This window comes from Sebastes fasciatus, chromosome 17, assembly GCF_043250625.1.
Source record: "Sebastes fasciatus isolate fSebFas1 chromosome 17, fSebFas1.pri, whole genome shotgun sequence".
NCBI lineage: Eukaryota > Metazoa > Chordata > Actinopteri > Perciformes > Sebastidae > Sebastes > Sebastes fasciatus.
The window spans coordinates 7,290,668-7,309,950 of NC_133811.1; the positions used below are offsets into that span (position 1 = coordinate 7,290,668).

A 19,283-nucleotide genomic window follows, 5' to 3' on the forward strand; every position below is an offset into this window, starting at 1 on the left:
TACAAGCTGATTTTAAAACAATAAAAAGCGAAATCATTGTCAGTTGATAGCCGGTGGGTTTCCAGATTGCATTTAAGCCAATGCCTTCCATCTCTTTTGCTCACCACACAGACTGTTTACCTGCATTTAACCAAAACCTGCTCAAACGTGATTGGTCTATACTACTTGGACAACAAAATAAGTCAGCGTTGACCTTTGGTTTGAAACGGGACGTGAACACCGGTCTCCTGGATGAAAGTCCGGTGTTTGTTTGACACATTCATCACTCTCAACCACCACCCCAAGCGGAATTTGTCAACTGACTTTCTCTTATACTCCCGCCATAACTACGGCCACGTAGAGCGTCATAATTTGGCGAGTAGGGCCACTGACCCAGCTGCCGTAATTGATGAGTTGGGAGTGAGAACGGGTTGGTCTGGTATATATAGGCAGTAGTAAATAAAAATATATTTTGTTGAAAATGTATAATAATTTACATTCATAATAATAATTCATCAATTCTTTCATTACCCATTTGATTTTTGCAAGTTTTAGTGTAGACAAAAGAAACTAAAAACAGCCTGTTACCATGGTAACTGTTACTAACAGGTGTTGCTATCTATCATGAGGTTAACAGAAAGGGCTCCTGTTCATGCCAGACTGTGACGGCTGAGTCAATGCTTTCTTTCTTCCAAGACCCGGTAATATTAGCTCACATTACCGGCAGTGACACACCGTAACCTACAATATGCAAGATTCTTACTAGTGCGACGGGTCAAGCAGATAAATCAACTTCTGAAGAAGAGATTATTCAGGTGGTGGAAGATGTTTTTACTAATCAGGAGAATAAAATGTGTGATTCCATGAGCAGCTATACTTAGCATTAAAACTTTCACATATTAGTCCAGTTTTTATTTGTGGATGAGAAATGAAATACATTTCATCTTAATATATGTTGCCAAAGGTGACTAATTATTCAGTTGATCTCATTTTTATTGTGAAAAATAAGTCTGTCAATGAATAGTTTTCATTATAGTTTTCTCAATTATCAGTTTTTCACAAACACACACACAAACACACACAGAGCAAGGGTTAATTGTTTTCCACTATTTTCTTGATTTTATCAATTGTATAATCTCATTATTACATGGCACTTTGTCAATATTGTCCCTGTCATATTCATGCCAATAGAGCATACTGAATTGAATTAAAACTATTTACATCATCAAAATGTGTTTTTATTAGAGATACAGGCAGACTTGGAAATATAAATGGAAATATTGCCATGCTATATTTGTGACACGTAGCCTACAAGTATTTGAAGTATTTAGTGTGCACACAAGCAGAGTCACTCAACATACTTATTCTCTTTGTTGTTTATGTTTTTTTCCATTACGCTGCATTATTTAATCAAGTCTAATTTGTTTCTGCTGTATTATTCATACTATATTTACACACAGTTATAGTTTTCTTATGCCCCTCACCTTGAAGTTACACTTTCCATTACACTTAATCGATCACGATGCGAGACAAGCGTCTGCCATGGCCGGTTTTTGTTTGCTGTTTGGTCCAAATTGTTCTTCCTTATCTCCGCCGTGTGTCCGAGCTACAGCGGAGATGAAGTGTGATTCGTCTATCTCTGTGTCTTCAACTCCATAAAGTTAGCTGTATTTTCACATTTACTAGATAAAAGCATCGACTCTGTGTCTAAAATGTTCTTTTTATCTGCAATCAAACACAAACGGGAAATGGTTATGGTGTGTGCTTTCAACTTTCCCTACGATAAGATGTCCAAAAGACGCATCGGCCTGTCAATTATATGTCTTAGAAGAAGGTAATTTTAATAACTACGATGACTTAATAGTGCTTCAAACAACATTCAAACACCATTATGTCGTGTGGTGAGTTTTCTATATGACCCCAAACGCAGAGTAACCGGCAGGAACGGAAGTTCTTTAAACAAAAGCGAGCTTTAATTCAGCTGACAAAATCCAGAAATCACAAAACAAGGAGGGGAACAAAGTACAAATGAAAACACACCAAAACCAAACTGAGAACAAAAACAAAACTACAAACCAGAGGGTGCGAGAGTCACGGGCAGGAGGAACACTAGGAACACTAGGAACACTAGGAACACTAGGAACACGGAGGACAAGGGACTGGGAAGACAAGTACGAACCAACAAGGACAGAGGGGAAACACACAGGCTTAAATAACAGACAAGATTACACACAGGTGAAACAAATCAGGGCGGGGCAGACAATCAACCAAAAGGCGGGAAAACAGACAAAGGAAGGAAGTAAACCCAGACAAGACACAGGAGGAGTGAATCACCAAAATAAAACAGGAAACACCGGAAATACATACAAATAAACCACATCCAAAACCACAACAGTTCACAACAACAAGCTGGCACAGCCAGAACACAACATATTATTCAAGAAGCTTATTTTTGTCAGGCCGATGCAAAGGCTCTTTTTTATGACTCAAATCTATTTTACCACTGCAATCTGCTGAGCAAACAAGAGGCTTTAGCCGATAAGCCAACAGCGTTTAATATTCATAATGGTCTAAAAAGGAGGCTTTAGAGGATCTGGGTGAATTGCATTGTGGATATCTGAAAGGCATTGGTTTTCCATCTCTGTTCACACTCACTGGACTGTGTTGCCATATCATCTCTGAGCTGATATCCTATCAATGTCATTATTTGTTATAGTATACGATAGCAGATTGTAACATTATTCAAAATTGTTATAGATCTTTTCATTGCCGTTCTGTTGCAAGGACATCAGCTTTGGTCCAAGTTTACTTCCTGTCAGCTGCTGCATTAACAAACACTGCAACAGGAAATACAAAGGGGCCCATTTATGTTACATTTGAAAAAGGTCTGTATTATTATTCAAAGAACAATACGGTTGCTTCCGAAATTCCATACTAAAATGCTATTTAGTACGCTAAAACTGAATCATCTGAAATTGCATTGTGGGATATTTGCGCCGCCGTAGAGTCCAGCGTTGCATACTGTAATATTACACCGGAAATAGTATGCAATTTGCGTACTATTGTTTCCATACTAAGGTTTCGGACATATTAAAAAATCTCACATCCGAATGTCCGAAACCTTAGCATGAAACCAATACTATGCATATTCCATACTATTTCTGGTGTAATATTACAGTAGTAGCAAAGAGTATAGAAGCAAAGAGACAAAACCCTGGTGTTTTTTTGACAACAGCTACTGCCGCCATTTTTACCTGAAAATGCTTATTATATTTATAATACTTTATTGTTCACTACAGTTCATTTCAGTAGCGACATTAAATGTGACAATGATTTTGTTTTACTTTTGTTCGGCACTTTGTAGGCGGACGTTTTACTGTCGTCCTGTAGTCGCTTTCAGTCCAAAGTGGTGGAAGCGTAGCTCTGCTGCTGGGCGCTGATGTTGCAATGGAACGAACAATGGACTTTCACGTCTTGGCAATATACGTGCTTTGGTAGTAGTAAGCGCTAAACACAACGTCGGCATAAATATCCCACAATGCAGTGCAATCATAACAGACATTGACGGACAGCTCTGTAAGATCAATAATGCTTCAATTTAAGTATAAGATTTCTCTTTGCTTGGCGTAATTTATATATTTTTTAATTAGTTCAGACTTTATGATTCTCACAAATCATCATTTGGTCACACAAGGTTGACGCAGGTTACCATGGTTATACGTCTCCAATCGGCAAGGAGGCTCTCAGGAAGTGACGACGTAAATTACTGCTCAGTGTGTCGAAAAGATACATACTACTGTTTATTCACTCAAAAGTATGTTGAGCGATACACATATTGAGTTTGTAGTACGTAGTACGTGATTTCGGATGAATCCATTGCAACAGGAGGGAACAAAGGAGCCCATTGAGAATGTTTTTGCTGTCAAGTTTGAAAAGAAATATCTAATAGTCTAAGAACAATACCACTTCACTCTTTAGGAATTTGCATATTCCGCCCCTGATAAGATAAGCCAAGACTCAAATCTGTGACTGGAGATACCGCACAAACACTGAACTGAGGTCTGAGCGAGAATGTTTGTTTACCCTTTTGACACACAAATTAGCTTAATTTTATCATAAAGCCAACAGTCCTAATCTGCAGCAGAGAGCACACCCACAAGCCCTCCAGAAAATCTCCTTGTCGTGTTTTCCATCTTTTCCAATTCATTCTCTGCAGAGCTGCAATTGGTGTAACAGATTACAGGGAGCGACAAACTCCTCTCTTGCTCCCCGCCGCCTTGAGGCACCGGGTGAACGTTTGAATACTCAAACCCGACTGTTTTCATCTGCTGCTTCCTTAAGATCGTTTTATCGAATTTTTATCGAGCGCAGATTAAGGTTGTGTGAAGTAAAATCTCCAATCACACCTCTGTGCTGAGTGCATGCTGGGACGTGGCAGAAAGAAATGTGTGAGAGAGAGAGATGTTGACACTACACTGTGTACAAAATGAAAGCTTTTTCCAGTGTTTGTCTACTATTCAATTAACTGATCACCAAACAAAACTAAAATGGTTGTATGCATATAATATAATGGTTATATCTCAGCTGATTTGATTGCATATTTGTTTTTAGAGTTGATCAGTGAAGCAAACTTCCAAGTCAAAACTTATGAATGAAGAATGAGTCCAGTCAGTTAAAGCTCAGTATCAGGTGATTAAAGGTTCTCTATAGGGAATTCAGAGCATTTCTATTGCCTCAACATGAATCTCAACAGTGCTGACCGAGCTAACAGTGTTAACCTGAGGGGGAACCGGAGGGTGGGTGCTACGCTTCCGCGACGACATCGTCGATCAGGACGGCATAAACTCTATCTGAGATGGAAGTTGGGGGCAACGGATGGGACACGAAACACAGTATCTTCGCCCAGGGTTCACATGCCGTGTGAAACCAACAACATGTAGTTGTCTTTGTGTTCACAACTTTTAGTTTCACTTTCACTTTTCAAACATTAGTTATTTTAAGTCAAAACGTGATCTTTTCCCTAAACCTAACCAATTGGTTGTGTTGCCTAAACCTAAACTAGCTGTTTTGTTTGTGTTCAAAACGGGCGTGTCATTCAGTTTTACGTGTTGCTTTAAGTCCTGTTTAAGTTCACTTTCACTTTTACAATGTAGTAGGTGCAGTTTGGCCCATCTGACACATCACAATGGTAATGACAACGACTGATAACGCCCATTTAATGAGCTGACAACAGTAGGATTGGGTGGACATTTAGCCAAAGCTACAAAAAATAAGACCCAAGTTTTAAGAAACTGAATTTATCCTTAGTTTAAAGCAGTAAGGCCGACAAAAATCACTATTCTGAAAAACACACCCCAGACTGAAGTATTAACTGACCTTATGATGAAATCACTGGAGTCGATGAGGCCGCCGTACTGCGCCCCCTTCAGGTTCCCAGAGTTCCCCACCACGGCGCAGGTCCTGCAGCGCTCGGGGCTGGCGTCCATGTAGAGCACCTCATCAGGGATGACTTGGAACAGCTCCTCCACCACTTCACTGAAGTTGGCCGGCTGCCTCTCCGACTGCAGCCACTGGTGACACAGCACAGAGAGAGAGAGAGAGAGAGAGAGAGACAGAGCTCAGAGAGTGCCGCGGCTCCGGGGCCACTTTAAGTTGAAGTGATTGAACAAGGGCAGCCGAGCTCGAGACACCGAGCACATTTCAGAAATAACCTCAGGGGCGGCTTAGCTGCGTCTGCGGGGGCTCTTTTGGCCTGGCCTTCTTCTAGTGGCTTTGAACTCGGAGAGACAGAAAATAAATGCAGGAATGTGTGTGTGTACTGTATACTGTTATATATTGTGCTGCGGCAGCTGGAAACACTGAACGGATACAGAGCGTTCTGCAATCTCTCATGAGTTTTTACTGCAGAGTTTTAGTGACTCATGCTTTAAATATGATAGTAGGGGCTTTTCCACCTTGCCAATACAATTCTGGAGAACAATTTAGTTGGCATTGAATATGGGGAATAGGATATTATGTATTGAAATATAGCTTTTAATCAGGAGACTATTTCTACTTCAGTATAAATCTTAAAAAAAACAGCTTACACAACATATTTTCTGCCTAATTTGAAACTCTCCTTTACAGAAATTACTTTCAGCCGTGTATACATGTAAGTTTTGACATCTCATTGGAGGAAAGCGCCCGGGTACACCTGGAGGTTGTGCCCTTGCCTTGCAGCAGCGCAGCCCGAACCATCTGGCCGAGCTACCGTTGATATGTGACACTTGCCTCATCAAGCTCCCTGTGAGAAGCGTTTCCTGAAATGAGTAGTGGCAGGAGGCAACCTTGCAGTAATTTTTCTATTCTTGCCTCTAATTGGACATGGTGTGAGGTGAATGTGGGAATGCTGAAGGCACTGGATGCCTTCCAGACAAAGGTAGGATAATTGTGTGACATAAATTTTGTGAATAGGCTTTTCTAATTTAGAGAGCTGGGCTCTAATAATGGGATGGGATGCACATAAAGTACATTACATATTGGTTGGATTAAATTAAGTTCGGTACGTACAGTATATAGCTGATGTGAATTCTAAAGAAAACCATCATAAAACACTTTAACAGCTATTGTATCTAATAATTCTGGGTTTGTTTTAAGGGTTGGATGGGCCAAATGTATATGTGTCATTAAATCCATTAAGATATTTCCAGTGGAGCGAGTTTGATATGAGGAAATGTTTGAGTTACACTAACAGTAAATAACAGGTTTTAGTGTCAGTCACTTCCAATCCATGGGTTTTTCTCTCCAGCAGCCATTAAGCACTGACACCCAGCAATCATACAGCTGACAAAATCCATCATGGAAGAAGCAGAGATAACAATTCCTCCACTGACTGCAGAGTCAGGTAGTAGTGGACAAGTACAAACTAGATTAGAGTTTATAGATAGAAATTAGCCTGAAACTGGATATTTGATAGATGTACATTTTTCGAACTTGCAAAGGAAAGGCTAAAAATGCAATATATATACAGTATATAACATATGTCATGTTATATCTGATTTGTTTTATCCATACAATCTTGTTGAGTCTTGTTGTGAGGTTACAAGGAAACCAGCAGAGACTCCAGGAAGTCATTGTGCCCCATAAAATCACAACAAGATGTGGATTAGTGACCTTTAGACGTGCTGGTAGGTGTATTATGTCACCTTTGGACAGAGCCCGGCTTGCTGTTTCTACCTGCTTCCGGTCTTTATGCTAAGCTAAGCTAATCGCCTGATGGATCTAGCTCCATAATTAGCGTACATGCATATCGTCGAAAGCACACCAATCGGCGGCGAAGTGCGGCTCGCCGTAGTAATTACGTTCTTCTGCTGCTGGGAGGCGTGTTCATGTGTTTCAGGTGGGAAGAAATTCTTTTTAACACAGGTCAACGTGTCAGTCGCAGGACTCTGTGTACTGATTGGCTGCAGGTACTCTCTGGCTGAACTTAGCCGCTAAAAGTTAAACTATCCCCAAACTTTTAGTTGAGTTCGGAGCAGACGCCGCATTGCGTGGCAACTCGCTGTAGGCCACACTTCGCCGCTGCTCTGGTGTGTTTTTGGTGTAAGTGGTACAGTATTGATCTTCTATTTAATTCCCTGCAAGACAGCAAATAAGTTTATTTCCTTTAAAGGTGCAGTGTGTAGGATCTGGCAGCATCTAGCAGTGAGGTTGCAGATTGCAACCAGCTGAAAATTCTCCCGTGTGCCAAGCGTGTAAAAGAACTACAATGGCCTATGCAAAAACGCGATTGGCCCTATCTCGAGCCAGTGTTTGGTTTGTCCATTCTGGACTGTAGAAACATGGCGGTGCACAACCTACAGTAAACGGAAAACATCATGTTTGGGCTTAAAAAAAGTACGTAAAATACGGAAACAACGTAACAGAAGTACATAAAACATGTCACAAACGTCACAAAAAACACGCCACTAACGTAACTTCAAAATAAAACAACACTTTAGGACACAAACATCGTTCTTGAACGCCGAAAGTCCTGTGTTTGTGCTTTCTCACTTTTTATTCTACGTCACTAGCTCTGAGCATAGCATAGATGTGTTTACATTGCAGTCAATACAGAAGACATGGTGAACGGTGTTCTTATTGCACAAGAAATGACTTGCGAATTACAGTGTCATTCATACGTCATTTAGTGTGACCGGGCTGTGGTGCAACATAAGGTAACGAAAACACGATTCTTAGTTTCAGATGATTATACACTAAAGAAAACATACTTATTAACATTCCATTTCTGCCAATAGATCCCCCGAAATGCTACACACTGTTCCTTTAACTCTGATTTATTATAAAGGTGACTAAACTAGTGATCAAAGATATGTTTGTCCTGATATATGATACCTGCTAGCCAATCATTGACAAGCATTTTCCATGACCATGGTATAACTAATACAATATCAAGCTCTAGTGATATGAAACCCAGAGGTAATTGCAACATGTCCATGCCTAGGGCTAGAGACAAACATTACAAGAAATATTAGAGAGGCAGGTGGAGAAGTGGTACAGCGAACAAAAGTAGAACGCTTTATGTATTATTGAACATTATGATTTAAAAAAGTTTAAAAGGCTAGATTTATTGCCTTAATAGTCCTACAGTTGTAGCTGTAGTCAAAGCACATATTCATGAACAGAAGTGGCATATTTGCATAACATTTGCAGCATATTTGCATTATTCCTGGAGGAACGATGCAGATTGCAGAGAGTAAATGGTTACGTTATCACCTATACTTCAAGTTATGATGGAAATGATCTCTCTCTCGTCTGTAGATGTGGGAAAGATGGTGAGAGCAATTTCCATATCCACCATCTCACTCGTTAAATGTGAACAAATTGTGCGTGGGAGTTTGCTTCACAACTTGATCCTGCTGAAGATCCCTCGGATTTGAAACAATCAATGTGGCAAAAAACAAACACTTCTTGGGAGCATCGCAGCAGCGTATGATCTCTGTTCTTTATTCATGATCTTTTCTTTTCAGCTCCCCGTCTGCTCTCAGAAGCTGAATGTGCATGTTTTTTTTCTTTTTTTCTTTTAAATCCTCAAACGCAAATCCCCTGAACACATCCCCCTGAATCTTACCTGCCACCATTTAAAGGTTTCGTCAGAGAGAACGCTGTTCTCCCTGGTCATCAGAGGGTGGACGGATTGATTGAAGCGCTCAGCAAACCAGGGGTCGTCCTCCAGCTCCGTCATGCACTGTCGGCAGGCGCACAGTCCTTTGGAGAAAAAGTTATCCGAGATGCGAAAAGCGTACTTGAAGAAGTAGAGCGAGGGGTCCCTGAAAGTGTAACTGAACAGGAATGTTGTAAATGTTATGACGCAAAACAGCAGAGCAAAAGTCCTGATTTTCCTGCGCTTGGGTAGAGACATGTCGTCACAGTCACAATCGGTCGGCTGGGCTCAAATATATCACCGCCGTCCGACGAGCATACCCCGTTGTTCTTATTTTCCAGACGACAAAGGATCGGGTTCATGAATGTCCTTAATAAAAATCATCGATGTGGTTTCTTTGCAGGTAAATCCGCCGATTCTGTCAGCTTGCCGGCTCCTGGTTAATCAGATTCAGCCACTTTTAACTGACTGCCCAGATGTTGACTCTGTGAGGTGAGTGACTGATCATCCATTCTTTAATGATCGACCTGGAAGGCAAATAAAAGGACAGTTTTGTGACACACATACTGTTTAACTTTATATATTTTTTTATTGGTGCAAAAACAAAACAGCAGTGACTTTACAAGTAGTAAAACAATGATAAGATCAGGGGAGAAATACACAAGAAAATGTCCCCACTGTGGGACTAATAAAGGAATATCTTATCTTGTCTTATCTAATCTTAAAAGACTAACACCCCTTTCACACCGAGGAATCAACCAGGGTTGAACAAGGGTTGATCGTGTGTATGAAATCGTTAACCCACGTTGACTGACTCGGCTTCGCGACCAAGGTCAAGCGGTGAGTCAGACCAGGGTCGATTTCGATGTGAAAGGCACAGACCAGGGTTGCTTACAAACGGGGCGGGACAAACCTATGCAAATGAGGCCGTACAGTCGTGTGGCTCAAAAACAAACGGTGGGACGGCGGCAGGAATGATGGAACGACGGACAATTTGAACAACACGGATGTGTGGCAATACCTCGAGGGCGTCTGCGGTGAGGAAAAGGAAAGCGGTAGATGGCGGTAAGAGACAACGTAGTGTAACGTTAAATGAACATAACAAGGCTGCTGAGTGAGAGAGGCATCCGCCATATCGTTACACGGAAACACACCGTGTTAATAATAAGCCAACCACCTCGCGGTACCGCCAGCTGTGAGCTGTGATCTGTTTTTAAAGCGTGTTTGCACATTTTCTTTTTGTAAGGGTACCTTTTTTTGTAACCTTTTTATTTTTCAAACAATAAACCTGCAAAAAGATCCATCTGTCGCCTGTTCCATCTGTCATAAAGTAACAAAGCCAAAGTTCATTACATTATCGAGCAATGAGCAAACTAAATGAAATATAAACTAATTTTATTTAAGCTCTTACATTATCCAACAGTTGCCACAAGAAAGAGAAAGAAAGAGACGGAAGTAAAAAACAAGGTGACGCTCAGAGCTTGGCATGAGACATAACAAACCAAACAAACCAAGCAAATAAAACAAACCCAACATACCAAACCAAAAAAAGGCATGAAATAATAGTCATAATAATTCTAGGAATAACCTCTTAAATATATTTAAAATAAAAAACTTCTTCTTCTTCTTAATAATAATTATCGTAGTATTAGTAGTAGTAATAATAAGGAAGGAATTAAAAATAAATAAATAAATGAGTAGTTAGATATTTAGAAGTGTCAGCTATTGTCGTATGGAGGGACCTGGCAGAGAACTGTCTATTAAGGGAGTGTGGTGGGAGCACTGGTGTCACTGGCAGTGGGAGGTTGTTACTGAGGTGAGGATATGTCCATGTGTGTGTGTGTGTGTGTGTGTTAAACGAGTATGTGAGTGATGAATACTGTTTAAATTATACAAGGGAGTGTAAATTGTGCACCACTCAGTATTCTTGTAATTTCACAGTACTAACAGTTCCAAGATGAAACTAAGTTTATGTAACATCACACCATTGTGGAAAGTGTTTCATTTACAGTTCTTTGTTTATTGCTCTTTTTTTTTTTTTTTTCTCTTCAAGACTGCCAAATTACACGGGATGTGTCGCAGTCTCTCCGCTCTTAAAACGACCGTCAAACACCACCGATGTCTCGATTGATTGTGAAAATGATTGCAGCTCTCCAGGAACACACACAGGCAACAATCTTCCCATCCCCATCCCGCTGCTGAGGACATGTCAATAACTGGACACAGCTTTTGTTAACTGAGATAAAAATGAATGTCCAAATGCACAAATTATTGACAAACTGGGGTGAAACCGAGATGAGCCATTGATCCAGCGTCACATTCACACATTCAGATTCATTGTAATAAGTGGAAACCGTTTGCAGCTCTTTCTTTGATAATCTTACCCATTCTGAATCAAACTGTGATTTATTTATTTATTTTCAACAGCAGTTGGTTATATAAATTAAACCAGCGATTCGTAACCTGGGTGATACTTCTGCACTTCTACAGTTGCCAGGAGTAACTCAAATAATGGGAATAAATAGACATTACAATTTGATTAAATATATATATAGTGTAGGGGTGTGGATATATACAGGTATTAATGATAACTGTGATATTTAAAAAATTAAAAATTGATATCATGTTAAACAACCCTATGAAAATATTGAGTAAATAATTCAGCGCCTCTTAAATGATTTTATTTGTACAGTTATGGTTCCAGACTCTCTCTCCACCTCTGTATACTCATATTTTGAGTAGGATTCATTTGCCAAAAAAGAGACAAAACGCACAATAAACAAAGTTAAAGATGAATTTGACTGATATTGTTCTTTTTTTCAAATTTTCTATAGATACCGCAATAATATTGTCGTCCTGAATTCTTTTGGCCATGATAATTGTGCAGTGAGAATCTGATATTGTGACCGCACTAATACAGTGTGTGTATATAAATATATATAAGTGACATATTGCGTCTGCTGTAACACCTGAACATTACATGTAGCTATTGAGTCTGTGAAAACTAGTTAAAAGCCAGCAGAAAAGTCTAAACAGTTTGCTAAAAGTAATGGATAAATGGCTGAAGTAGCTGTTAAACAGGCATGTGATTGGAAAAGGTCCAAAAAGAAGGAAAATATTTGGAGCATCCGTATCCGTATCCGTATCCATATCCGTATCCGTATCTGTATCCTTATCTGTATCCACCCACACCATGCTCAAATACCACCACGCCCTGATTATAAACCACACTTATCTATCATATTGTTTTTTGAGTGTTTAACTGGTGGACCTTGCAAGAAGCAATCATTCTACCTCTCTAGCACCACACATGCTCAATATTAAAGGGGTCCTATAATGCTTTTGTGCTTTTTTCCATTTCCTTTAGTGTGTCATATAGTTTTTTGTGCATGTAAAAGGTCTGCAAAGGTATAAAGCCCAAAGTCCACACCAATGGGGGTTACTCTCCCCCCACAGAAACAGTGCTCCTGAACTGCCTGAAACGCCTCGATTGAAGTCCTGCCTTTTATTCTGTAACGTGGTGATGTCACCAAGTAACAAATTTGCATAATGGCTAGTTTGGCACGCCCTCAAACATAGGTCCTCTTTAAGCTTTTTCATGTTGGTGGAGGGTAACTTGGACCCCTCTACGGAGGTATGCTCAGCTGGGAGGTTTTTAGGACATTTAAATGATTAGATTCATTAATCATGTGTACTCTGGAGTGAAAATGGAAAAAAGAAAATGTTTTGATCAAATATGTATTATTTACCCATACACTTTAACAGGTGCAATGATACAATGACCTTGAGTGTTTTTTATTCTCACAGTAGTCATTTCCACAATGAATGGGGTGGTGAGTAACAACTAAAAACAGATAATCCAATTTTTTTTTTAACCCTTTCAGGCATTTAACACATTCAAGCCACAAATAGGGCCTGTGGGCAGGTCACACTCAGCCTAATAATATGAAATGAATGCACAATTTTTACATATACCTTACAACTTTGCCAATGTTTTTCGTGAATTAATTTGATCAGTGATGAGTTTCGATCAAGCGGAAACCTCCGGTGCTAAAAAATTAAGCTAACGCAAAAGTGCCAAAAACTGCAACTCCTCAAATGGCCACTTGAGGCTGGCTCCAAAAGCGAGTCAATCTCCATAGACCCCCCATGTTAAAATGACCAATTTTACAGCAGAAACAAACATATTTACAGCCTGGTACAAATAAAAAAAAAGGGTTTATGCAGTCTATGGTTTCGATATGAGGCGAGACATTGTGAATCGTAGTCGCCATTACCTTAATCATAATTTTGCTTTCTGCCAGCCATATTTCACACGTTTTGCTTGAAAAAATAAACAATATAGCAATCTAATTTAACTTTAATTATTTCACAGTGTGTTTTCAGTTCATCAAAGTTCTTTGTCAAATTTTGATCACCTAAAAATGTCTTATACAGCGTTCGGTTGAATTTAACTCCACCCTCTTGTGTCACTTCTAGTTGCAAAAAACAAACATGGCGACAGCTGAAATGCTTGGCATTTCAGCTGTCGCCATGTTTGTTTTTTGTCACTGTATTTAAGAAGTGGACGTAGTCACCGTGACATCACCCATGGGTTTGTGGACTGACGTTTGGAACCTTTGAGTTTGCTCAAAGGTTCCAAACGTCAGTCCACAAACCCATGGGTGATGTCACGGTGACTACGTCCACTTCTTAAATACAGTCTATGGGGCTACATCTTCCAAAAAAGGTTGGGAACCATTAGTATAAACCATGTTCGAGCTACTAGAGAGCATATTTACAGTCATTCAGTAACCTGCTGGTGACAAAATTCCCAGAATAAAATAGCAGGGGAATGATGTTTTTTCAGACCCCGGCTTTCCATGACTGACAAAGCAGGCGGCCCTCCTGGGGTTTCATTTTCAACATGAAAAGGCCACCTCTGCCTTTAAACAGAGCCCGGGTTTCATTCTGATGTGCAGCTGTGTTTAGGATTCCACAAAGACTTCTATATTTAGCTAACAGCATCAGATCCACGCTGGAGATCAAGTGCTATCATCACCACACATGGGGAGGAAATATATCTGAAAAAATGAACAAGCTACCTGCCCTTTTGCTCTTAACAATTTCTGAGTGAGCCCTCCATATAAAAGATTTGTGGTTAAGTCTATTACTACGAGAGAAAGGATGTGGGTCTTTCCTGATTAGAAATTGATCAGGTCATTCAAATTCCACCCTGGAGGGAAGCAAAGAGGATTGGGTTTAAGACCGAGAAAGACTACGCGGCGACACGGCCTGCCTGTTGATTTCATTCTCCCTATCAGAGCCGAAAAACAAACCGTACAGCCGTTTATCAGCAGCACTGACACAGGCCAATGCACAGGAAGGCTTATAAGTGATCCCGTCTGCTGTTTGGAGCTCTGTAACTCACAGCGGACTGCGGATTTGCATACAGACCAAGGTTGGTTATTGTCTAAGGCAGCAAGGTTGACAAGGATACCTGGGGACACTTATAATAGACACTTGAATGAATAGGCCTATTTCTATAAAGAAAGGCTGTTGACTCACTCAGCCCCCTTGGCACTATGGGTTCAGGTGGATGTGAGAGGAAGCGGAATATATTCTCAAACAGGTGGCGGCTCCACACTTTTGACAACACGCCGGCCATCATCTCGTTCCCCCCCCGACCTTGTCTGACTGAAGGCTGGCAACCCTGCGCTGAGACAGCAAAGCGTCTGTTCACACTTCAGAGGGGAGGGAGAGAGAGAGAGAGAGAGAGAGAGAGAGAGAGAGAGAGAGAGAGAGAGAGAGAGAGAGAGAGAGAGAGAGAGAGAGAGAGAGGGAGAGAGGGGGTGGGTGGCAGGCAGCAGTGTGTGAGCTGTGATTTTCACCCTAATCTTCAGTTTTGAGAAGTCATCAACTTTGCAGGGTGTAGTTACAGTAAAGTGTTTTCATCCTGTGTTGTGTGGAAATTGTTTTTCTCCCCGACTTACCTCTACTACTTGTGAGCAATTTAAGGAATCAAAATTCTGCAGTTGTGAAGACTCCTATGTATTATATATATATATATATATATATATATATATATATATACTGGAGAAAACGCATCTCTGCTGAGCTGAGAGAAGCAAGCCACCCAGTGGGAGTTAACTGTGAGAAGTAACCTTGACACGGACATGCACCCAGTTACATAAATGCAATGTACATGTTAGTGTGTTAGCTCCTGAGACATTTGTATTTGAAAGTCATGATGGCAGCCTCACGAGGTAAAACGTGCACTGAAAAACAATAAATGCACGGCTTGTAGGGTTGAATGTGACCAACACATTTTCACTCCCAACTCGACAAATACCGCCGCTTAGTAAGTGCCCCTCGGCATCAGAGACCGACGCACGGTGTACCCCTCTTGCGGTACTTTGGACGGACCGGGGACGGTGTGTCAATGTATGCTCGTTGCATGCATAGTGTCCTTTCAAAATAAACTTAGGTTTAGGCACCACCAGGAAACAGTTGTGGTTGATGTTAACATCACTGACCACCAGGTACGTGACAAAACAAGTCATCGTTACTTTTAGTTTCCCACGGTCTCCTGGTTGAAAGTCTTGTGTTTGTTTGACTCATCCACCACAATTCCCGCCCGAAAAATGAGCAAATCCTGCAGGATTTCTTTTGGTATACTTTAAAATTCTAATTTGTGTGATTTTTATATCTCACTGACAGGGTGGTATTTCTTTGCACCTGTTAACCTTAAAACCTGTAGAACTGAAATTACTGTTCTCAGGAACCGTAAAGTCTGAGGCTTTTGCTTTTGACTCAAGTGTTGACTCATGTGAGGCAGTTACTTTTGTTTGTATGGCAGTACCAAATAGAAGAAGAAAATAATCAAATGATAAAATAATTTTTTTTTAAGAACAACTTATTCTAGTTAGATTATCATCTAACTAAAAATCACTAATAAACCACAAAGCGCATGAAATGAGCCCATTTTAATTTGTTGAGGATAATCTTCTCATGATAGATCAGTCTATAAAAAATATTTTGCAGAGCAAAAGAGGTAACAGACCTTACTGCACGAATAATAATCAGACCAGCTGTCTCCAAGCTTTTATTCAAATGGTCATTGATGGATGAATTTATGAATAACAAGAGAAATACTTTACATGCAGCATGTGGGAAAATGAGAGCCCCAGTTTAAAGTCTTGTCAGTCAAGACTTGGGCACCGCTGTACTTTATAATAAAATAGGCTGTAAAATAATAAAAAGCCATTACTTTAACAGACAGCAATGTAACATATTCCATATCAGAAAAGGGCCTTAGAAAGTAAAAATAAAGCAGATTAACAGCCTGATTTCTTAATATGAACAATATTATGCCAAAGCTAGGAATAAAAAGAGACTTGAGTCTCTGCTATCATCAACACTCAATATCTGAAACTGCACCAGATGAATAAGATGAGATGTTAAAGGCAACACACATGCAATCCAGGGGGGGATTTTCTGTGAAATTTCCGCTCCATAACTAATATTATCACTCAGGGAATAAAAAAAAAAGAAAAATCTCTAGATTTTACATTTGATGGCATCACATCTCTGAGTCTTCGTGCTCTCGTCTCTGGCTTTGGCGGGGAGTATTTCATTTTCACAGATATTGACTTTCAGTCGGCGCTTTATTTTGATAAAAAAGGGAGGCATGGTTATGTTTCTTGCTCAAGCACATAAAGAGGATTCGAGGCGCGTTGAGAGATTGAAAGGTGTGGGCAGCAAGGTCTTCTCAAAAGATTTAAATGAACGGAGACACGGCTCTAAAGTCAGTTCACAGATATGAGCAGAATATGAGGTCAGGCATCAGATGGAGTTGATTAAATTGAAGGTGGATTGTGTGGAAAGACGTGCAATATAACCACCAGTACTTTTTGTGCTCTTAAATACAGTATACTGTGAGAAACAAAAACACATTTTGATGGATTGATTGCTTTTATATATTGGTTCTCAGAGGGCTGGAAACAGCGTGTGACCCCTGGTTTCATAAAACCCTTTCAAAATCCAAAGGACAAAACAGGAGATGCAGAGTGGTCAAATTTAAAATGCGTCTGTTTATCCGTGCTGACATTTTGAAGGTGAGAGGGTTCATTTTTGCCCTGCAGCAATGTGTTTTTTTATACATTTTGAACTGGCATAGTGTGCTTTTCTAGCTATTGATGTTTATACAACCTGATTTAATGAGTATGTGACCAGCATCCTCACACAGGTCATCAGAGAGAACAAACTGAACTTTATCATCACAAAAATGACACTCCAAAGCGACCATTTGCTCTTTTTGTGATTGACGTGATGGCTGGAGACAACTGCAGCTACTCTAACTTCTTATTTGTTAAAGGATAAGGTGATAAAATACTTTTCTTATAGTCAAAGAATTCCACGAGAAGACGAAAACAACAATGAATTGGTCCTACTGACAAGCATTGTATCTGTATTTATGCACAGTGGTGATTTGAGCTAAATGCTAACACTGGCATGGGGGCATGTTCACAATGACAGCGCTAACACGCCGAGGTTGAAGAGCAACTTGCAGGTTAGAGACCCCAGGGAATAAATTAAGGAAAATGAAAAAATATATATACATAAATATACCCTACAGTAACATCTGGATTTCTTTTTGTAAGATATTTTGTCAAAAAAAAGACAAACCGGTAGTTACGTATAGGCTGAGGAAGAGCGGCCAAGTTTCAACAATGACAAATATGGATCGCAATGCTAGTTTTGACACAGAAGAGGTTGAAAATGTATATTCATATGGATATGATGGACTGCAACCTTACAATTATGAGCCTGTTAGGCGTCCAAGAGACCAGGAGCAGCCAAGAAGTAGGAGAAATAACATCCGTCGGAGGAAAATTGAGTTGTGGTGTGAGGAGAAGCAGTGGAGAACTGGACGAGGTGGCTGTGGCTCAGAGGGTAGAGCAGGTCGTCCACCAATCGGAAGGTCAGTGGTTCGAACCACGGTCGCTCTGGGTCACATGTCGATGTGTCCTTGAGCAAGACACTTAACCCCATAGCCATCGGTGTGTGAATGAGTATTTAGATTAGATCCTGATGGGCAAAGTTGGCACGTTAGCAGCCTCTGCCATATGCATGTGTGTGTGAATGCTGACATATAGTGTAAAGCGTTTTGAGTGGTCGGAATACTAGGAAAGCGCTATATAAATGCAAGTCCATTTACCATGACAGGTGTCTTGTAGACTGACAACGTTAGCCATCGAGCTAACGATAGCTAACGCCGTTTTTCGTTACGGATGCAGCAGAGAAGTCCTGTCTCTTCACCTGCACAATGGCACAAGATTGTATTTTGGCTTAAAATAACTCAGGAAGTGGCGTAACTTAAGTAGAGAAGTACACGTGCGTGACAAATAAATCAACTTTGACTTCTGGTTTAACACAGGGTACGAACACAAGTCTCCTGGATGAAAGTCTGGTGTTCTCTGACCCATCCATCCATCCATCCACCCTGACCTCCTCCCTACATGGCGTTTGCTGCTCTTTATACTTCCTGGTTCACAATTATGTGGAATACATACAAATTGATGAATTACAGTGTATTACTTTTCATAGGCATAGCTAGGAACGGTGTATGAGAACATCCTGCTCTCTGTGTCCTTATTCTTTTGATTATGTGAATTATTGCGGTGACTGCCGCGCTGCCACAAAGCAGCATATATTCATCACTGATCTTTCCATTTGCATCATCTCCTGCTTCTTTTATTTAGTTGTTGCTTTGCTGTTATTAACATAGCTCTAATGGACCTTTCTACATTTGCCCTGGCTCAGCATCTGATTATAATCTCTAATTTTATTATTGCAAAATTGCATTATCCACCCACTTAGACAGTCTCTCATTGCATTACCACTGATTACTGCAGACTCCTCTTCGTCACGTCCTTCACAGTCATCCATGTACCTGTAGTCGCCGGGAGCAATAAAAGTTTCCCTGGCGTGTTAACTCCCAGAGAGGCTGCGTGTTCACTTCAGGCTGGTGTCACTGGATACAAGCAACGGAGCGCCGCAGTCTTAGATGAACCTGAACAATTCCCCCAGCTCTGACTCACTATCAAATCAAATCGAAAAGGATCAAAGCGAACAAAGCTAAAGGGCCAGATGGAATATGTGGAAGGACATTAAGATAAGT

General features: G+C 40.4%; 1 protein-coding gene across 1 annotated transcript in view; it reads right to left on the reverse strand.

Moving 5' to 3' along the window:
* LOC141753949 (CMP-N-acetylneuraminate-beta-galactosamide-alpha-2,3-sialyltransferase 1-like) overlaps window positions 1–19,283 on the reverse strand; it is a 79,065-nt gene that overhangs the window by 23,238 nt on the left and 36,544 nt on the right. Inside the window, exons 2-3 of the mRNA XM_074612647.1 lie at window positions 9,089–9,648; window positions 5,356–5,549 (exon numbers count right to left, since the gene is read on the reverse strand). Of these exons, the coding sequence (XP_074468748.1) occupies window positions 5,356–5,549; window positions 9,089–9,379 (485 nt within the window). The 5' untranslated portion in view covers window positions 9,380–9,648. The remainder of the gene's footprint in view (window positions 1–5,355; window positions 5,550–9,088; window positions 9,649–19,283) is intronic.